The 20,263-nt window shown below is 35.7% G+C and overlaps 1 protein-coding gene across 8 annotated transcripts in view; it reads left to right on the forward strand.

Moving 5' to 3' along the window:
• The window catches only part of SPATA22 (spermatogenesis associated 22), a 35,943-nt gene that overhangs the window by 441 nt on the left and 15,239 nt on the right, over positions 1-20,263 (forward strand). For 5 of the 8 annotated variants that reach the window (XM_054709477.1, XM_054709472.1, XM_054709479.1 and 2 more), the window contains exons 2-8: positions 1,118-1,219; positions 3,246-3,374; positions 5,537-5,597; positions 5,727-5,822; positions 7,202-7,544; positions 9,901-10,030; positions 11,937-12,034. In XM_054709477.1, the coding sequence (XP_054565452.1) occupies positions 1,177-1,219; positions 3,246-3,374; positions 5,537-5,597; positions 5,727-5,822; positions 7,202-7,544; positions 9,901-10,030; positions 11,937-12,034 (900 nt within the window). In that variant the 5' untranslated portion in view covers positions 1,118-1,176. Of the gene's footprint in view, positions 1-1,117; positions 1,220-3,245; positions 3,375-5,536; positions 5,598-5,726; positions 5,823-7,201; positions 7,545-9,900; positions 10,031-11,936; positions 12,035-15,062; positions 15,104-16,387; positions 16,450-20,263 lie in introns of those variants that run through there. The other 3 variants (XM_008156773.3, XM_054709473.1, XM_054709476.1) reach the window with 3 other exon arrangements.

Raw genomic sequence — 20,263 nt, forward strand, 5'->3', positions numbered from 1 at the left:
GGTTTGTAGAGAGCAAACTTTTTGCTTATCCTCGTCGTCGTGGTCAACCACATGAACGCCCGTTGGAAGCTGGGGTGGGGCCACTCAGAGCCTGGCCCAGGGTCAGTGGTCCAGGGGCGGGTGTTACACTTTCATTTTGTTTGCGTGAAACTCGCAAACGTGACAGCCCTTGTGCCACCACCCTCTGGGTTCGGGTGTGAGTTGCGTTGGTATTTCTGGGCTGAGAAAAAGTCTCATAACCGCCAGTGTGGTTCCTAGAATGGCATCAGGAATATTTTCTAAAGCGCCTGCTAGATCCGGCTTCACGCCCAAGTTAGGAAACAAAGCAGAGGCAGTCCCTGCGCTGACGGTTCCCAAGTTTTATGTCTGTGTTTGGAAATTAACATTTACCTCCGTACGAGTTGCAGTGAACTTAGTTGTGTTCGTGCCTGTCTGCCTCACTGGGTAATGAAAGTTGGTATCCTGCCTTTTCACACGATAGGCAAGAGCTTGTTGAATTCCGTTGGGGTTGAACTATGTTAGGGGGCTAAATATGGAAAAAATGATAGCGGAAATTCTGTTGTAAAAGAAAAAAAAGCAGAAACATGTGTTTGTCTTGTTGAAATTCTGGAAACATCATTTCAGTTATTCTGGGTATTAAGTGAGGCCACAGTCTTTGAAATTACTACATAATCCAGAGATCTCAGACTCCTGGCCAGAGCAGGTGACCCGCCGTGCTGTGCTGAGACCCCGTGTTCTCCCACGGCGGGGTCAGTGGTAGATGCTTCCTCCCTGGCCTTACAAGCATAGAGTTGGCCAGGGTTATTGTCCATTTTGCTCTATCAGACCTGGTTCAGAATTATTCTCATTGTGGGTCATGAGTTCTAAAATAAATTACATAGACTGTGTGAAATTGCTACATTTGGGAAGCAAGGTTATAATCATCCTACTCCTAGCTTATTTAGAACAGAGTTGAGAAAAACGGTTTATGTTAATTCTTAGTCAGAAATGAAAGACTCCATAAAGCGTTAACATGATCAGGTTTGAAACTATAGTTTTAAACCTTAGTTTCAGTAATTATTAGGCTAAGAATTTGATTTTGTTGTTGATACGGTATGAGTTATAAATCTCTTTGAAGGTTTAGTCCAATAACTTCATGTGCTAAAGAAAAAGGTATAGACTTTGATATTGACGGAAATGAAGAGAAACCTAAATGAAAATTCAACCCGAAGTACGGCAGGTATGAACAACTTTTATTTTAAAATTTTCTATATTTTGTATATACCATGTAAAGCTTGTGTAATTTATAGATGGAGCACTTTGGAAGTATTTAAAAAAATGAACTTGTAGTCTAGCCTCTTTACTATTTAGGTCCAAGGAAATAAAATAATTTAAGGCAAAACATTTAGTAGCAGAAGTGGTAGTAAAATCATACTTCCCTGGATTTATGAGTGGTCTTCCTACAAACCCTACATGCTTGAGTTCTGTTTTTATTTGTATTTATGACTTATTTAAAGTATTTACAGAAGCACTGTTGTCTCCCTAAAAGCTTTTCTTACCATTTCTGCTTCCCGATTTATTAGTTAGAGGATAAGAATGAAGAAAATCAGGGAAATGATGATAATGGACAATGAAGATAACAATAACTATTATTTATTGTGAATGTACTGTATTTCTAGACATTTAGTTATATGTAGTAAAATATTTAATCCTTACACCAATCATTTGAGATGGGCATTATCATCCTTGTTTTCCAGATGAGAAACTAAGGCACAAAGAGGTTGTTAAAAAGTGACTTAGGAAGTGGCAGAACCAGGTTTTGAACCTTGAAATCCGGCTCTAGAATTCATACTCTTAATCATTGTATCATCCCGCCTCTCAGTATGTCCTATTGGCATAATAAGCTTAAGAAAATTGCCCAAGTTTATACTTTGAAGTTGTATGTAATTCAACCCTACTTTGAACTTGTATCCAAACCCAGGAAGTCTGATGCCAGAGCCCATATCATTTCATGAGTTATCACAGAGTCTGTATTCTCCTGTAGTATAAGTTTTTATGGACCAGCTAGAGTATGGTACAGCGACAAGATATGTAAATTGACATTGAGGAAGCAAGCTTGGGTTGTATCTAGGTTCTCCCCCTGTGGTAGTGTGCAAACTTTTAGGACCCATTTCCCTCTGAGATCTCTTCTAGTTTTACTGTTTATATATTCTGACTTTTGGCTTGACCAAGATCCCAGGTCTTTTATCTGGAGGGTATGGGGGTAGTGTTTGTTCTCATTTGGATTGGATATTATCACTCTAAGCCTTAGAGTCTAAGGCATTGTCAAAATAATCCACAGAAAATATCCATTACAGATACCTGGAGTGCTTGTTAAAATTTCAGAGTTTTGCCTTCCAAACTAAATCTATTGAAATAAAATCTATGAGAGTAGGGTCTAGGAACTGGCATGTTAAGCACAATTCCAGCGAAATCTTAGTCAAACTAAAGTTTGAGAACCATGGCGCTAAAGGGTATGCTACCATAGTCCAAAGAGTGGTTAAGGTTTTTGAAAACATGGGTTAGTGTCTGGTTCTCCCTTACCCCTTTTGTACTTGAAGGGTCCCTTCTAGTTGATATGGTAATAGGCAAGCATAGGTGGGAAATAAGGAAAACAAAAAGTAGATTTGGAAAGGGTTGGGGGGGTGGGAGGGTGAGGGAGGAGATGGGAATTACTTCCAAACAAGAGGAAATAAGGCAGTGTTAACCTAGAACAAGAAAGGAATTTTTAAAAAATAGAAGCAGACTCATTGATTCAGAGAACAGACTGATGGTTGCCAGAGGAAAGGGAGTTTGGGGAACCAGGTAAAAAGGTGAAGGGATTAAGAAGTACCAATTGGTAGTTACAAAACAGTCACAGGGATGTAAAGTACAGTATAGGGAATATAGTCAATAGTATTTTAATTACTATGTATTGTGCCAGCTGGGTACTTGAAATATCAGGAGGATTACTGGATAAAATACGTGATTGTCTAACTACTATGCTGCACACTGATACCTGAAGCTAATAGAGTTGAATGTAAGCTGTAATTGAAAATAAAATTTAAAAAAAGGAAATTTTAGAGAAACAAATGAGACTATTTAGGATCTTAAAAAGAATATAAGAATCAATCAAAGGTATAAAATATGTTTATAATAAATATACAATTAACATAGAAGTAGACAAAGTATTCTATAACTAGATCTATTTTCCTATTATATACTAATTTTCGGAACATTCAATTTAGGCTGTTTGCCTGTACCTTTGTTCAATCAGAAAAAGAGGACTAGACAGCCATTAACTTCCAATCCACTTAAAAATGATCCAGGTATCAGTACTACTTCTGACAGTTATGATTTCCCTCCTCTACCAACAGGTAAGAAAATAAGATGCAAACTTTTATTTTATTTTATAATATATTTTTATTGATTTTTTTACAGAGAGGAAGGGAGAGGGATAGAGAGTTAGAAACATCGATGAGGGAGAAACATCAATCAGTTGCCTCCTGCACCCCCCCACCCCCACTGGGGATGTGCCCGCAACCAAGGTACATGCCCCTGACTGGAATTGAACCTGTGACCCTTCAGTCCGCAGGCTGACGCTCTATCCACTGAGCCAAACCAGTTAGGGCTAGTTGCAAACTTTTAGAAAATAAGAACTAGGATTATAGAAAATTACCATTTCTATTTTATGTTTTCCTTCTTTCCATTATCCAAATATAGGGATTACTTGGCTCTTTCTGAACATTCCAGTACGGTAGTCTGAGTTTCCTTGTCTATAAGGGTGGCTTAGAATTTTAAATGGAGTATCTTAGATCTGGAGTCTTTGTTTTAATGAAATGGTAACCTATATTGTAAATAATTTTATTTTCTTTTTCATGATACATATGGATATTGTGGTTTAGACATTTGGTGCTAACGAATGAAGAAACTCAAGTTGCCTCAAGAATAAAATGTACATGGGAACACAGGAATAATTGGAAAAAATAGACCTTAGGAAGGGTAGAAGCCCAGGAATTTCTAGTGTTTAGCCTCAGTCTTTTTTTCTCTTATAGCATTTTTATCTTTATTTTATCTTATCTTTATTTTGTTGGCTTCCTTATAGTTTCAACAAGTACATTAACTAAATTGCCCTTGCTGAGAATTAACATAACCTTTTAAGTCTAGTTCTCAGAGCCCATGTTGATCTGCTTCTGTATCTCTTGATTCAAATTCTAGACCCTCGGAGGTCTTAAACTTTACTGACTTTTTACTTATCTTCAGAAAGAAGGCAAGGACAGAAAGACATTCTGAAATATACTTGGTGCATACTGGTTATATATGTTTACATTTTTCTTAAAAAATAATAGACTCTTATGCAACTAGAATTTTAAGATCAATCCATCAGTCTCTCTCTTTCTCAATACTTGTATTGTTAATTTTATCCAGTGTTCAACCATAGACCTTAATCTACTTCTAAATTTATATTATTCAACATTTGAGGGATTTGAAGTAAGAATTTCATATTTTCCAATTTTTATGGATAAAATATTCACATGAATATGCATAAATGGACATTTGTCTGGTTATTCTCTGCCATTTAAAAAATTCTAACCTAGCTGGTTTGGCTCTTCAGATAGAGCATTGGCCTGTAGACTGAAGGATCTCTGGTTTGATTCCTGGTCAAAGGCATGTACCTTGGTTGCAGGCTCGATCCCCAGCCCCAATAAGGGTGTGTGTGGGAGGCAACCAATAGATGTCTCTCTCTCATGTCGATACTTCTGTCTCTCCCCCTCCCTTCCATTCTCTCTAAAAATTAATGGAAAAATATTCTCTGGTGAGGATTAAAAAAAATAAAAAATTATCCACCAGTTAAAATATTTTTATAAGTAGCATAATGTTGTCCTTATATTAACAACAATTAGAGCTGCTCCATAGAGAAATTTGTATCCTCCTAAAATACTGAACTCTACAGGCTCTGACCAGGATAACTGTCAGAGATATAAGATTCTTATATTAGGTAAGAGAGAAAACTAGATCAGTGTTTTTGACATTTTGAAAGATTGGTTGGGAAACAATCAACCTTAAAAAAGAAAAAGAAATAGAAGAGAGTAGAATAGGAAATACCAGAGTGTATCACACATAGTAAGAATAAGAATTGGTGAAATTTTATGTTCTTTCTCCCCCCCACCCACACATGCACACCACACATACATATGTTCTGAGTTATGATGTATTTTTTGCTGTGGGTTGGAATAAAAAAGTTTAAGAAACATTGATTACATTGAATTCATGTTACACAGTACAAGGTACTATACTGGGATTGATTGCAGAAAAGATACAGATAAACCTATTGCTTTTGCATAAAACACAGTGGGGGAGAAAGACATCTATAAAAATTAATAAGGCAGGCTGTGAGAGATTCCTCAACAAAGTGCTGTTGAAGAACAAGTCCATATCTTTAAGTTCTTTTCTTCAAGCTTTCAACCGTCAAATAAGTATGAATTATTTTTTTAAAAATCCTATCTATTTTACTTGTCTCTCTGTTATATCTTTTGAGATTGGGCCTGGGAAGCAATGAATCCAGAGTTGCCTCCTTTAACGAAAACAATCAACACAGGGTATGTGGAAACATATACATCAATGAATGTATGTCTGTTACTGACTGATGTTATTCTTCTATGTATATTTTACATTTTTAAATTTGGAAACAAACTATTAATATTTAATAAGATACGTTTCCTCGAAAGGCAAATACCACATTCAGTTTCTCATCCTTTGAGAAGTCAAGATTCTGTGTCTAAGTCTATTCAACCAAACACTGATAGGAGCAAGAGTGGTTGGAGGTGAGTCTACTTAAGATTTCTTTCTTTTTCTATTCCTTCTCCTCTCCCTCTCTTCTTTATCTTTTCCTCCTTTCTTAGACAGAATTACATTTAGGAAATTTCTATGCTTAACAACAATTATAGCAATATTAGTTACATTTTATAAAAGAAGTTAAAAAGACTTTAGGTAAATTTGGCAGTGATTATATTTCCAAAGATTTCTTCATGTTGTAATGAAATTTCTGCCAATATTTATCACTATGAATTTAGGATTTTTCTATGGATTATTAGTGATCTAATTGAAAATAGGCAAAAAGTCAGAAATAACTGTGTCTTAATAATGGATATATTTAGAAATTGAGAACCAAATAGAATACCCAATCTTATCCTACCTAGTAAGGTAAATAGAATGTAATAAAAAAGAAAGATGGAGACTGAAATTCATATGCATCTGCAGTGGTAGAGCTCAAGAAATGAGGACATCAAGGAAGATGGTCATTGCCATAAGGATTAAGTTCAATACCTAAATATTGTGAAAAAATGAATAGAAAATGGGACATGGATTACTTTTTAGGTTGGATTTTAGCATTCTTGGCTAAGTGGCAACTACTGGAGGAAATAATTTGGGGAACAAAGTATTAGAAAAAGAGCATCAAACATATATATTAGTGATTGTTTAGTGCTTCGATATGCTATTTTAATTCTGACAACCTTATGAAGTTAACATTACCCTGACTTTTATTAAATATATAATATTTTAAAAAGGGGAAACTTAATAAAGTTGTTAATAAATACATCAAAATAATATTTTCACTTTTAAATAATGAGTTTTGATTTTATTATCATGCTAATTTCCTCAGGACCATTCAGTTATTTTCTTCAGGACTAGGGCTTGAAACTAGGCCTATTAATGGTTTTGAGATGGTTTTTGGAGGCATAGTTTCTGCTGCAGGTGCTAAGAGAAAGTTTATTGTGATAGGTATTAGACAGAGAATTAGGTAACAAATTGTAATCTGGACAGTCACCCAATCCTATATAATAAAAGCCTAATATGCTAAGTGTCCAACCATTCGTTCCATCATCTGACCAGTTGCTATGATGCGCAATGACCACCAGGGGGGCAGACACTCCGACTGGTAGGTTAGCTTGCTGCTGGGGTTTGGCTGATCCGGACTGGGCAAGATGGGCCAGACACGCCCTGGAGCCCTCCTGTGGTCTCTTCCTGGCTGGCCAACCTCCTGCAGTCTCTCCCTAGCCAGCCGGCCTGAGGGACCCCACTGGTGCACAAATCCATGCATGGGGCCTCTAGTTCAGAAATAATAATTAATTATTAATTTTTAAATTAAGAAAATGTAAATGGAAACAACAACTAATACTAATTTTTAAAAAAACTATTACAGCTACAGAGATGGCAACAAAAATACCAGCTTCAAAACTTGGGATAGAAGTGATTTTAGGCCTCAATGCAAAAGAACAAACCTAGCGGCAAATGATGGAATAAATTCTTCTCCAATGAATTTGGGAGTGCAACAACAGAAACAGTTAAAAGTATCTCAACTTCCTAATTTATCTCACCAAAGAGAATGTGAAGTACTCAGACAAACACATTCTTCAAAAATACCTGGCTCCACAATGAGAGGTCTAGAAAGAAACAGTACATTACAGGCATTTAAGCCCAATATCCAACAAAATCAATTCAAGAAAAAAATGTTAGGTGATATTCCAGAAGAAAACGCTCTCAAGGTAAACTTTTAAATATGAGTTATTTACATTTTTGTATTTACATGTAAAAAATGAGATAAATAAGTATTTAGAAATTATAGAGATAAGAACATTTGAAATCCTCATGGCATGCAGGTCAATTGGAGTGAATCAGGTGTCCTCAAACTACAGCCCTCGGGCCACATGCCCGAGTGTTTTTGCCGTTTTGTTTTTTTACTTCAAAATAAGATATGTGCAGTGTGCATAGGAATTTGTTAATAGTTTTTTTTAAACTATAGTCCGGCCCTCTAATGATCTGAGGGACAGTGAACTGGCCCCCTGTTTAAAAAGTTTGAGGACCCCTGGAGTGAATGAATGTTAGTTTCTAAAATATTTCCGTAGAGGTTGTGAATGGCTGCTCCTTTTCATTGCTGCTTTAGAGTTTCCTACTGGGTTCTGAATTTCACTGTGTACTAATAATTGAGATAATGCCAGTTTATCCATTGCTTGCAAAAGTTCTCCAAGCTCTCCTCGAAGTAACAAGGGTTAGCAAACTTTTTCTGTAAAGGGCCAGAGGGTAAATATTGTTGGTTTATGGGCCATATGGTCTCTCTTGCAACTACTCAGCTGTACCACTCAACTCTGCCATTGTAGCTTAAAAGCAGCCATAGACAATACATAAATGGATGAGTGTGGCATGTTCCAATAAAAATTTACAAAAACACAGCAGGTTATATATGGACTACAAGCTATAGTTTGCTGACCTTCGCTCTATAATCTGGTTTTATTTGACCTCTAACCTCATGTTTCATATTCACTAATTCTCCAGTGCACTTTCCATATTCAGATATTCACAATTCTCTAAACATGATATACACGATAATACAACTCTGCTTTGGCTTATGTTCTTCCTATATCTGTACTTCCTTCAGCCTTACTTCCTGTTTCCATTCTTTACTGTTATTGTTCTTTGCAAATGTCTATACTAGTAGCTGGTTTGCTATCTTTCCTCCCTTGCCCCCTGGCCCAATGGATTGTTTACCCTCTGTCCTTCTCTGTGCTCTGGAAGGCTGAATTGTACTACATAGTGCATCATCCTAGGATCCCTTAGCTGACTTCTGTTAGGGGTCAGCCAGTGGGAGTCACTGGCAGGACATCAAAGGGTGAGGAGAGAGGTTGGGTTTTTCTATGCCCTCCCTGCTTAAATGTAGTGTCACAGGTAGTAGCTGTGTCCCTGCATCACATAGCCCCTTCATGAGTCTAACTTTCACAGGTTTGGTAATTTTATTTCCTCCCCTTGTCCTTTTAGCCTAGGAGTGGTAGAAGTTTTGTATTGTTAGTTTTTGAGTTCTTAAGTGCCTTAGGTTTGTTTTGCCCACATGTCTGTGAGCAGTCTTTTCAGTAAGCCATCTGAGGTAAATTCTTTTTTCCTCTTGGAAATCTGACTAAAATAGCATGTTTCATAGTGGTTCTCAACCTTAGGTTTCCTTGTACATAAGAATGATACGACATAGTGACCTTAATAAAAGTGGCTCATTATGGCAGTACTCCTCTATAGGAGACATTCATACCTTAGTTAAGAGGGGGAGAGGGAGGAAAAGTAATTATATTTGGAAAACAATGTCCCTTCAAATGTTCTTAGATATGCCTTGCCCTCACAAAGGGAAGTGCCACCACCATCCCCTGAAAATTAGTATCTTAACACATTGTATTCTTAGTTGATCTTTAAAAATGTCAAACACATTCATTCCATCTCAGGTCCTTTACACTTTCTATTCCCACAGTCCTCACTCAACAACCTATTTAAAATAATTATCTGTCTCTTTTTAGTCTTTTATCCTGTTTTTCAAATGTATAAGATATATCAATTCCTGAAATTCTATTATATATTTATTGTTTATTTTCTGAATTTCCCCCTGGATGTCAAAATCTATGAGGGTATATATTGTCTGTTTTGTTCACTGTTGTTTCTTCACTAGCTATGTTTGGCACAGAGTAGTACCAATATGTACTTTTTGAGTGAGCGAATGAATGAATGATTCCCCTCCTAGAGTATGAGAACATTAAGGAAAGGAATTGTGTTGTTTTCACCTATATTTGTCACACGTTTGGTACACAATATTTAAAAAAATATTCAACAAATGAATGAATCAATGGATGCCCATATAAATAATTCTCTTCTTGATTGTCTCCAAGTGTATCCTAGTTTCTCCTCCTATACAGTGCTAATGATGCCTTTAATTTATGGGAGTAACTGTATTAAAATTTTCAATAGTTCTTTTACATATTTTACACATGTGCCTATTATAAATATCTAGAATCCTTACAAAGAAAGTGAAAGAGTATGATGGAAAATATGAAATGTTTTTCTAATGATATAATTTTATGTTTTCAAAAGGATGCCTCATTGTATCAGTTAAAACTTAAGGAAAAAGATAATTCTTTAAGAATTATATCAGCAGTTATTGAAAGCATGAAGTACTGGCGTGAACATGCCCCCAAAACTGTACTTCTTTTTGAAATATTGGGTAGGTATAATACTTCAAAAATATTTAAGTAATACTATTAGATAATAGTGTTCAATGTCAATAGGAATACCTAGGAGATCTTAAAGAAAAAACATTTTGCAAAAGGAGATTTTAGTTAATTAGGATTTTTTTCAGTTCCTGGGTCTGTCATTGATTTGTGACTTTAGATGTATTTGGTTATTTATGTAGTATTCTTCTGATTCATAATGTTAAAACTGAAAAGATTATTACAAGTAATCGAATTCAACCCTTGAAGTTTGTGAGGAAATGGGGCAAATAAAATAGACTTGACTGAAATCACAAAGCTAGTCAACAGCAAAAATGGATTTAGAATCTAAGTTCCTTATTCTCAATCTAGTGTTATTTCTACTATACTTGACTAAATCCAGTAGTAATTTTGTATATAAATTAAATCATATTTTAAATACTCTGAAAGAACATTTGTAAAGAACCCTTTACTGATATGAACACCCTATAATTAATGTTTTCTAAATTAATATTTAAAAGGGGAAGAGTTTTATAGAGTGTTTTTGGAATTTGATTTTACCTAGAATGAAGAGATAAACAAGTAAAAGTAGAGATTCAGAACATACTTCTTTCAATAGTTTAAGTAAAATAAAAATTTAATTTAAATTATGAAATATTCTAAACATACAGAAAAATATAGACAATACCCACGGGAAATCTATTCCCATGTTATAGATTTGAAACTCCTATCCATTTTTCTTCTTCTCTAGAGATAATCACTGTGGTATCTTTCCTGTCCATGCTTTTATAATATTACTATATACATCTGATTTCATCTGATTTCATAAATTTATGTGGACTTTTAATTGCTTTTTGTGTTTTAAAATACACAGCTTGCATTTTCAGCCAGTATTATGTTTTTGGATTTAGCCATTTTCTGTCCTGCCATAATATTGTCTTTATCTTGGAGCTCCAACTGTGGCCTGTTCAGCAGCTTCTGACTCTTTCCTTTTGGCATTAAGATGCTTATCAAAGTTGTTTATACCACCCATCCTTATACCACAGTGTCACATTCTTCGATGATTTCTTTTGGTTGCTCTTTTCCAGAAGCTAGCATGTGACCCCTTGCATATCATTTTCTGGCTGGTATCAAGTCCACCACCTCCTAAACCCTGTCTGTACTCTGAAGCTGGGGAATGGGATACACTAATTGGTTTAAGTCCATCTCAACTCACTCCTGCATCTGGGGTTGGGGCCAAATTCCATTCAAATTATATGGCTAAGAATGGCATAGGAGAGGTTTTCCAAAGGAATATCTAGGTATTAATAGGGGAAATGGAGGCTGACCTCAAAATAACAAATGTTCACTATCAGTTTTCAGTAAGTGGCTGTTAAAGGAATAATTAATGCTCTCATTTGATACTTTCTTGAGATAAACAATTATTATTTGCATTTTATAGATGAGACAAATTTGAAAGAGTTTAAAACAATTTGCTCAATTTAGTAAGCTGAAGAACTGGGACTCAAATGCATGCCTTTTGATTCTAATTCAATATTTATTTTTTTCATTAAACCACGATGCTTATTAGTTATATATGTGTATTTCATTATTATAATGTAATAGACTGATCTGGGGATTTAAACACTCTATAGAATACATTCTAAGAAAAAGGTTCAGATGGCCAGCTATTGTCAGTTGCGTGAACTTTGGCATATAACCTGTTCCTAAGTTGGAGAAGGCCAGAAATTTTCTTTCCCTTAGAATAAAATAGTTTCAGAAATATCTTTTCCTCTTTAAATGTCTTCTTTATTATTGTATAAATAAAACTATGAGAGAGTTGGTATGGGAATAGTTAATTAAATATCAACTTCTCTTTGTTAAATTTATTTGCATTTTACCATCAATGATTCCCCCTTACCCTTCTTTAATGTTATGTAGGTGTTCTCGATTCAGCTGTTACACCTGGACCATATTATTCAAAGACTTTTCTTATGAGAGATGGGAAAAATACTCTGCCTTGTGTGTTTTATGAAATAGTGAGTATTTGAGTATTCTTTGCAAAGCCTATGCCAACAAAACATACAAATGTAGACTGTAATTCCATTGCAGTAGAAATGATGTTAACACTTTAGTTGTACTTTCAACATTTTGTTTGGTTTTAGTTATGATTTTGAAATTATTTGTTTAACTAATATGGAGAGCCTACTATGTGCCTGGCCCTGTACTAGATGCAACAGATACGGATTGGAATATGAATGGTAAATGGCTCTTTCAAAGAGATTATAATCTCAGTAAAAGACAGTTATATAAATGTTACATTATGGTATGATAAGTGGTATGCTAGAGGTATGTGCAGGGTGCTATAAAAGTGGATAGGAAGATCAGGAAAAGATTTGAAGAATGTGGTAACCTTATTTTAGATATTTAAGGACTAAATAACCAATGTGTGTTTGGGGAAGAGGAGAGGTAGGAAGGAAATCACGCTAAATTGAGAGAGCAGCATATTCAAAGACAAGAAGCTAAGAGAGAGCCTGGATTGTATAGGAAACTGCAAGTTGTTTGTAGTTATCAGAGTGTAGAGTTAGTAAGCGATGGGGGTAAGGGTAGTAGTAGTCCTGAGGTTGGGGGAAGGCAAAGAGTGGGCTGGGATATAAGGAAGAGGCTTGGTGATGAAGAATGGGGTGACAAAGGAAGTCTGGAGGCCTTATATGACTTACATACTTTGTGAGTTTGGCATTAATTCTGAAATTGACTGTAATTCTGAAATCAGACATGGATTCTAGTTTTAATTTCACCATTTACTAGCTTTATGACCTTGAGTAAGCTACTTAAACTTTCTGAGCTCCAGTTGTTTTATCTGTAAAATGAGGAGACAAATTTTTACTTTGAAAGGTTGTTTTGGAGATTAGATAATAACACGAGCGTATAGCATTTCTGACACATAATAGATGATCAAGAAAAAGTAGTTGTCAGGTTATTAATTTCTAAAATATCTTGAGTGTTTATTATTCTCTAGTCTTATGACTTTTTAAAATAAAAAACCTTTTTACAACAACATGCACAACTCATAACTGTACAATTCTGTGATGTATCACAAAGTGAACATTACCAGGTTAAGAAATAGAACATTGCGGTTACTCCATGCATCCTTGTGCTTCCTCCCATTCACTACCTCCTGTCTCCTAACTTTTAATATCATAAATTAATTCTGCCTCTTTTAAAGCTTTATATAAATGGTATCATATGGTATGTTTTCTTTTATGTCTGATTTCTTTCACTGAACACAATGTAAGATTCATCTTTATTTTTGTATGTAGTTATAGTTCATTTATTTATATTTATATGTACAATGTTCTGTTGTCTGAATATACCACGGTTTAGTTTTCCATCCTAATATTGATGGGCATCTGGGTTATTTCCAGATTTCTTGCTATTATGAGTAATGCTCTATGAACATTTTTGTATATGTCTCTTGTGCATATGCATGCATTTCTGTTGGATATATACCTAGGAGTAAAATTGCTGCATCATAGTGCATGTGTGTGGTCTAATTCAGTAGTTACTGCTAAAGAATTTTCCAAAGGGTTGTGCCAATTTACACACTCACAATCAGTGTAGGTGAGTGTAATTTCTTTCATTCTTTTCAACACTTAGTATGCCAGTCTTCTTTATTTTAGCTGTTCTAGTGAGTGTTTAGTGCTATTGCATTTCTCTACAGTTCCCAGTGACTAGTGAAGTTGACCATCTTATATACTTACTGGCCATTTAGATATCTTCTTTTGTAAAGCTTTTCAGGCCTCATGTTTTTTTCTTTCTTTTTTTTGTTGTTGATGTTGTTAATCCTCACCCGAGGATATTTTTCCATTGATATTTAGGGAGAGTGGATGAGAGAGGGAAAGACAGATACACATCAATGTGTGAGAGAAACACATCAATTGGCTGCCTCCTGCATGCGCCCTGACCAGGGCCCGGGCCAGGGAGGAGCCTGCCCTTGTCTGGAATCAAACCCCGGGGACCCTTTGGTCTGCAGGCTGACGCTTTACTGAGCCAAATCAGCTAGGGCTCATGTTCTTTTTTTCTATTGAGTTATTTGTCTTTTTGTTACTGATTTATAGGAGATTAAAAAAAATACTATTCTTGGTACAAGTTCTTCGTCCATTATGTATATTGCAAGTATTTTCTCATACTTCATGGTTTGCTTTTTAACTTTTAATGGTGGCTTTTGAGGAACAGAAATTCTTCACTTTAATATGGCTCCTTTAGCAATAATCAACATCTTTCCTTATAATTAATGCTTTTTATGACAATTTAGTGAAAGCAATCCCAGAATAGTTTAAATTTACTCATGATCAAGAGGCTTTGATGCTGGATGATCTTTTTCTGGTTTGTTAGTCCCGTTAAGGCATATCCCTTTTGGTTCCCAATCCTAAGCCTGGGGTGGGATGGGGGTGGTTACCAGAATCTCTTTTTCTTACGAGCCTCTGATTCTATTATTTTTCCTCCTAGCCCTATGAGCCTGTCAAAAGCTCTGCTCAGTTTCTTAGACTCTCACTGCCTTGATTGACAGACACCTCAAGGGGAAAGCATCCCCAAATATCAGGCCCCGTTCTGGACTCCTCTCCTTTCCCAGATAGAGTCTGTAATTCCTCATTGTCTTAGTATCTCTCTGAAATCTACGAGGATATTTTTAAGTATTTCATCCAATTGTTCTTAGTTGGAGAGTTGGTATGAACTACCTTTCTGCCATCAACTGAAAGTAGAACTCTGGCAGTCTTATAGAAGTGAATAATTCATGTGCCATTACATTGAGAATTAGTCAGTCTTTTAAGGAGTAGCAGTTTGCTAGCTTGTAAGAAGCCCTACAAAGACCAAGTAAAGGTCTTTCCTCTGTGACAGGGCACTCATATATGCCCAGCTGTCATGGTTTTGTCAGCAGTGGGGCCCTAAATCAGGTAAGAGAGTTATAGTTATTTTGGGTGTTTCATATTTAGTTGGTCATATAGTTTCAAACAGTTTAAATTTAGATGAATAGATGACTATTGATATTTATCTTTTTAAAAACAGGATCGTGAACTTCCAAGACTGATTAGAGGCCGAGTTCATAGGTGTGTTGGAAACTATGACCAGAAAAAGAATATTTTCAAATGTGTTTCTGTCAGACCAGCATCTGTTTCTGAACAAAAAACTTTTCAAGCATTTGTCAAAATTGTAGATACTGAGATGAGATATTATACCAATGTAATGAATGAAATTTAAATAGTGAAGTTTAAATACTATAACTTAAAGCACTTTTCGTTATTGTTTAAATTAGCATCTGCACAGTTTTATAGCTATTGCTTTTCTGTATTTCAGTTGTTGAACTAAAATATTTAAATGCTTTCAAATGTGTAAAGATTTTTTGAAAAATAATTTTACTGTCTTTCATAAAAAGAGCACATTTGCTAAAATTCAATAACCATTTCAGATAAAAATGTTCAATATAATGGAAATAGATACTTATTTAACATGAGATAATAATACATTGAGTTAGCCCCAAATCCAACATCAAACTTAATGGGGAAATATAGAGACATTCCCACTAAAGTCAGGAACAAGATGACAAGGGTGCCCACTATTAGTACTGTTACTAAACACTGTACTGGAGCTGCTAGTCTATGCAGTTTATTTAATTACTTCAATAATTTAGTGAGCACATACTCTGTGCCAAGCAGTGTTTCAAGTGCTGGAGACAAAGAACAAAGTAACAAAAATCTCTGAACTTTATGGCATTTATAATCTGGGACCCAGAGAATACTTTAGATAAAATAAATTGAGATATAAGAATTTTTACTACTGGCAGATGATATAATTGTATACATGGAAAACCTAAGAAAAAAAACTGAGAAACTACTGCAAAAATGAGATAATTTAATAAACTTAATATGCATAAATCATTAGTAGATATATTTAAGTGACCCACAAACATTAGAATGTAAAATGGATAAAAATACCATTTAAAATAGTAAAAATTCCAATACTAATTAAGACTAAATGATAAGTATGGAAAATATATGAATAAAACTTTAAAATATTAATGAAGTACAGAATAAAAGACTTGGATAAATGGAAAAATAAATAATTTTCTTGTATAGAAATAAAAGATGTTTTTACTCAAATCAATTTGTAGCATGTAATTTCCTCTATGTACACACACACACACCCCACGCTGATAATAAAGGTTGTGTAAAAAAAAGAATTGTCAAGAAAACTCCAAAAAGAACAGTAGACAATAGTTTTATTGTATATTATAAAGCCTTAAATATATTATCTATTGCTGCCTAGCCAATTATCCCCACACCCCCAGATTAGTGGCTTAAAACAATAAGTATTTATTCTTCTCACACTTTCAGTGGGTCAGCATTTCAGGAGTAACTTGGCTGGGAAGTTCTGGCATGTGGTCTCTTAGGAGGACCCACTTCCAAGGTGGCTGATGCAAATGACTGCCAAGGGGGTGCTTTCTGTTGGCAGGAGGCCTGTTTCTTACTCTGTGGACCTTTACAAAGGGCTGCTTGAGTGTCCTCATGACATGGTAGCTGGCTTCCCTAGGGTGAGTAATCTAATAGTTATCCAGGCGGGAACTATCCTTTTTATGATCTAGCCTTGGAAGTCAATCTGTGTTCTACAGTCTATTTTTAGAAGTGAATCTTTTAAGTATTGACCACATTTAAGAAGAGGGGAATTAGGTTCCATCATTTGAAGGAACGAGTTCAAAGAAATGACAGACTTTTTAAAACAGCATGTATTAAAATATATTTGTTCATGAAAAATATGGTACTGGTTTATGAATAGATCAATAGAACAGAATTTAAAGGAGGAAAATAGCCTCAAGTATATAGAGAACTTAGTGATAACATTAGCATCTGAAATCAGTGGAAAAGAGAGACTATTTAATAAGTGCTACTGGAACCACTGGAAATGATACGGAAAATATTTAAATAAACAGTTTTTTATGCTTAAAGTTTTTAATGTATTTTTAATACATTTTTGTAATCCTATTTTATATATTTTGCTTTTTCATTTATTTTTTGTTAATCCTCACCTGAGGATATTTTTTTCATCCATTTAGAAGTTACCTTTATGTAGATTGCAAACATAGAGGTTTAACTTTCTTTTTCTTTCCCAAATAGGTGGCTAATTATTTCAACACCATATCTTGAATAGTACATCATTTTCATATAGATTTGAAATACCATGTTTATTACAAAATCAAATGTACAAGTCTATTTTAAACACTTTTTCCTTGATTTCTTAGGGATTCTTACAGATATCTCCTCAAAGTCTGTTTTTAAAAATCCTATTGGACACCATATATTTAACCCCCTTTACCCTTTACTACCCCACCTCCCCTCCCTCTGGTAACCACCATACTGTTGTCTGTGTCTATGAATTTTTGTTTGTTTTTAATTTGTTCATTTGTTGCTTTCAGTTTTATATCCCACATATGAGTAAAATCATCTGTTTCTTAACTTTTTCTGTCTGACTTACTTTGCTTAGCACGATAGTCCCCAAATCCATCCATGTCACAAATGGCAGTATTTCATCTTTTCTTATGGCTGAGTAGCTTTCCATTATATATTCGTAGCACATCTTCTTTATCCAATGATGAAAGAAAGATTTGATTTTGGGTGATGGGCACACAATGCAATATACAGATGATGTATCAGAATTGTAAACCTCAAAACCCATGTAATCCTATTAACCATTACCCCAATAAATTTAATAAAAAAAAGTCCTGTTGAATTTTGATTAGGATTGCATCAAATTTATAAATTACACTGGGGAGGGTGGACAAAGTTTTAGTAGTAAATCTTCCCATTAAGGAGTATTTCATGTCTATTTATTTAGATCTTATCTTAGTCTTTTAGTAAAGTTTTATAAATTTGTTCATTAAAATCTTGCACATTTCTTGTTATCTATAATAATAAAAGTGTAATATGCTAATTAGACCAGACAGCCAAACGACCTTCTGGATGTCTTTCTGGACGACCTTCCAGACGAAGCCAGGGCTGTGAGGGCCAAGCCCCTTGCATGAATTTCGTGCATCGGGCCTCTAGTGTGTATATATGTGCATAATTTCCTTAATTCTCTAATTCCCCAGCCTTGTTCTTCTGAAACATATCTGCACTCTGGCCTTTCCTCTGTACATTCTCTTTCTGCCCTCATTCATTAAATCTCTGTTGCTCACCGTTCTGTGAATCAACCAAGTACAATCAAGGTGGATGGATCCCCTGGAAGGTGCATGAAAGGAGGATGCAGAGGATGATGGTATGTTCTCTTCTAGCTTTACACCTACTGCCTGTACAAAGGTTCAGTTGTGACAGCTGGGAAATTTCATCCAGAAAGATTGGTGTAAAGTCCTATAGAATGTGGTGTATACTTTGAACCAGGAACCCATATATGATGCTCTTTCCCCCATAGCCATGATTCATGAGTCTGGGAATTAAGGGATGTGGTAGCAGGACCAATTTCTGTCATTATCAGATAAAATAATATACTCAGAGAATTTTTGCTTCCCACTCTCACAATTTTGGGCTCTCCTGGTTAGAGATCTTAGATTCTGTCATAGCTTGGGTTGCCCAAAAAGCAGAGACTGAGATAAAATCTTATTTGCTAATAGTTTATTTGGGAATATTATCTCATGGGAAAAGTGACAGATAGAGGCGGTAAATAAGGAAGAAGGGAGAACCAATCGCGGGGTGGCTTATTGAGTTGGCCACCACGAGGAGTGAATAAGGCTTGATGAAATGCATGATAGGACCATCCACCTATGTGAAAACAGGAGAAGCATATATTAAACATCTCTCAGCATCTGTTATTTAAGGTGGATGGGAAGAGATTAACCAAAGAATTCATATGCATAACCCCGTGGTCAGCAAACAGCAGCTCGCGAGCCACATGCGGCTCTTTGGCCCCTTGAGTGTGGTTCTTCCACAAAATATCATGGTCTGGGTGAGTCTATTTTGAAGAAGTGGCGTTAGAAGAAGTTTAAGTTTAAAAAATTTGGCTCTCAAAAGAAATGTCAATCGTTGTACTGTTGATATTTGGCTCTGTTGACTAATGAGTTTGCCGACCACTGGCATAACCCATGGACAGAGACAATAGTGTGGACTAGAAGGGATTAATGGGGGGAAAAAGGGAACATCTGTAATACTTTTGTAATACAATAAAGATAAATTAACAACCCTACACTTTCAGGTTGTGTGTGTATGAGTGTTAAGCTGACTTCCCATGATATTCTACTCCAGGGAATCAGAGAAACCCTATGGTAGGAATGACAGGACAAAAGAAGCAGGTAGAGCAGGCCTGAGTTAATGCTGTCAAGTTGTATCTATGTGAAGCTGGCTGAATCTGTGCAGAACTGGCTGGAATAAAAATTATGTCAGAGCCCTAACCGGTTTGGCTCAGTGGATAGAGTGTCGGCCTGCGGACTGAAGGGTCCCAGGTTCGACCCCAGTCAAGGGCATGTACCTTGGTTGAGGACACATCCCCAGTAGGGAGTGTGCAGGAGGCAGCTGATTGATGTTTCTCTCTCATCGATGTTTCTAACTCTCTATCCCTCTCCCTTCCCTCTGTAAAAAAATCAATAAAATATATATTTTAAAAAAAATTATGTCAGAGAATCTGAAGTGGTACGCAAGAAGCATCCGATGCAGCTTCTGAGGGAGGAACACTTCTACAGATTGCTCCAGTGAGTCTCTTTTACTGGAAGCTGAGACAGTCACTGAACCAACAGGCAAACAAAGGAGTTACCATACTGTCTGGGTAATTCAATCCAAATTAACAAAAGAAAACTCGGTTTCTCTACACAGCAAGAAAGGAACGACCATGTCGAATTACCTAGGAGTTTCTTTGGGGTACCATGTAGTACAAGTTTAATTTAAAACCCATAACAACTCAAAGGCAATAACATTGAGGATTCAGACTCTCAAGGAATGAAGGTTGAATGTAAATAACCCCATTCAGCTGAGGTGATGACAAAGTGAACATGGAATAGGTATGGAAGAAGGTTATACTCTTAGCTATGGCCTTGTGATCAATTGCAGGGTAAGGAGGAGCTGGAAACGAGGTAATCTGACACATCAGTAAAGTAGTAGAGATAATAGTAGTGGTGGGGTGCTGTTAAGGCAGGGGTCCTCAAACTTTTTAAACGGGGGGCCAGTTCACTGTCCCTCAGACCGTTGGGAGGCCGGACTATAGTTTTAAAAAAACTATGAACAAATTCCTAT

The sequence above is a fragment of the Eptesicus fuscus genome, chromosome 20 (genome assembly GCF_027574615.1).
Source record: "Eptesicus fuscus isolate TK198812 chromosome 20, DD_ASM_mEF_20220401, whole genome shotgun sequence".
In the NCBI taxonomy this organism is placed as follows: domain Eukaryota; kingdom Metazoa; phylum Chordata; class Mammalia; order Chiroptera; family Vespertilionidae; genus Eptesicus; species Eptesicus fuscus.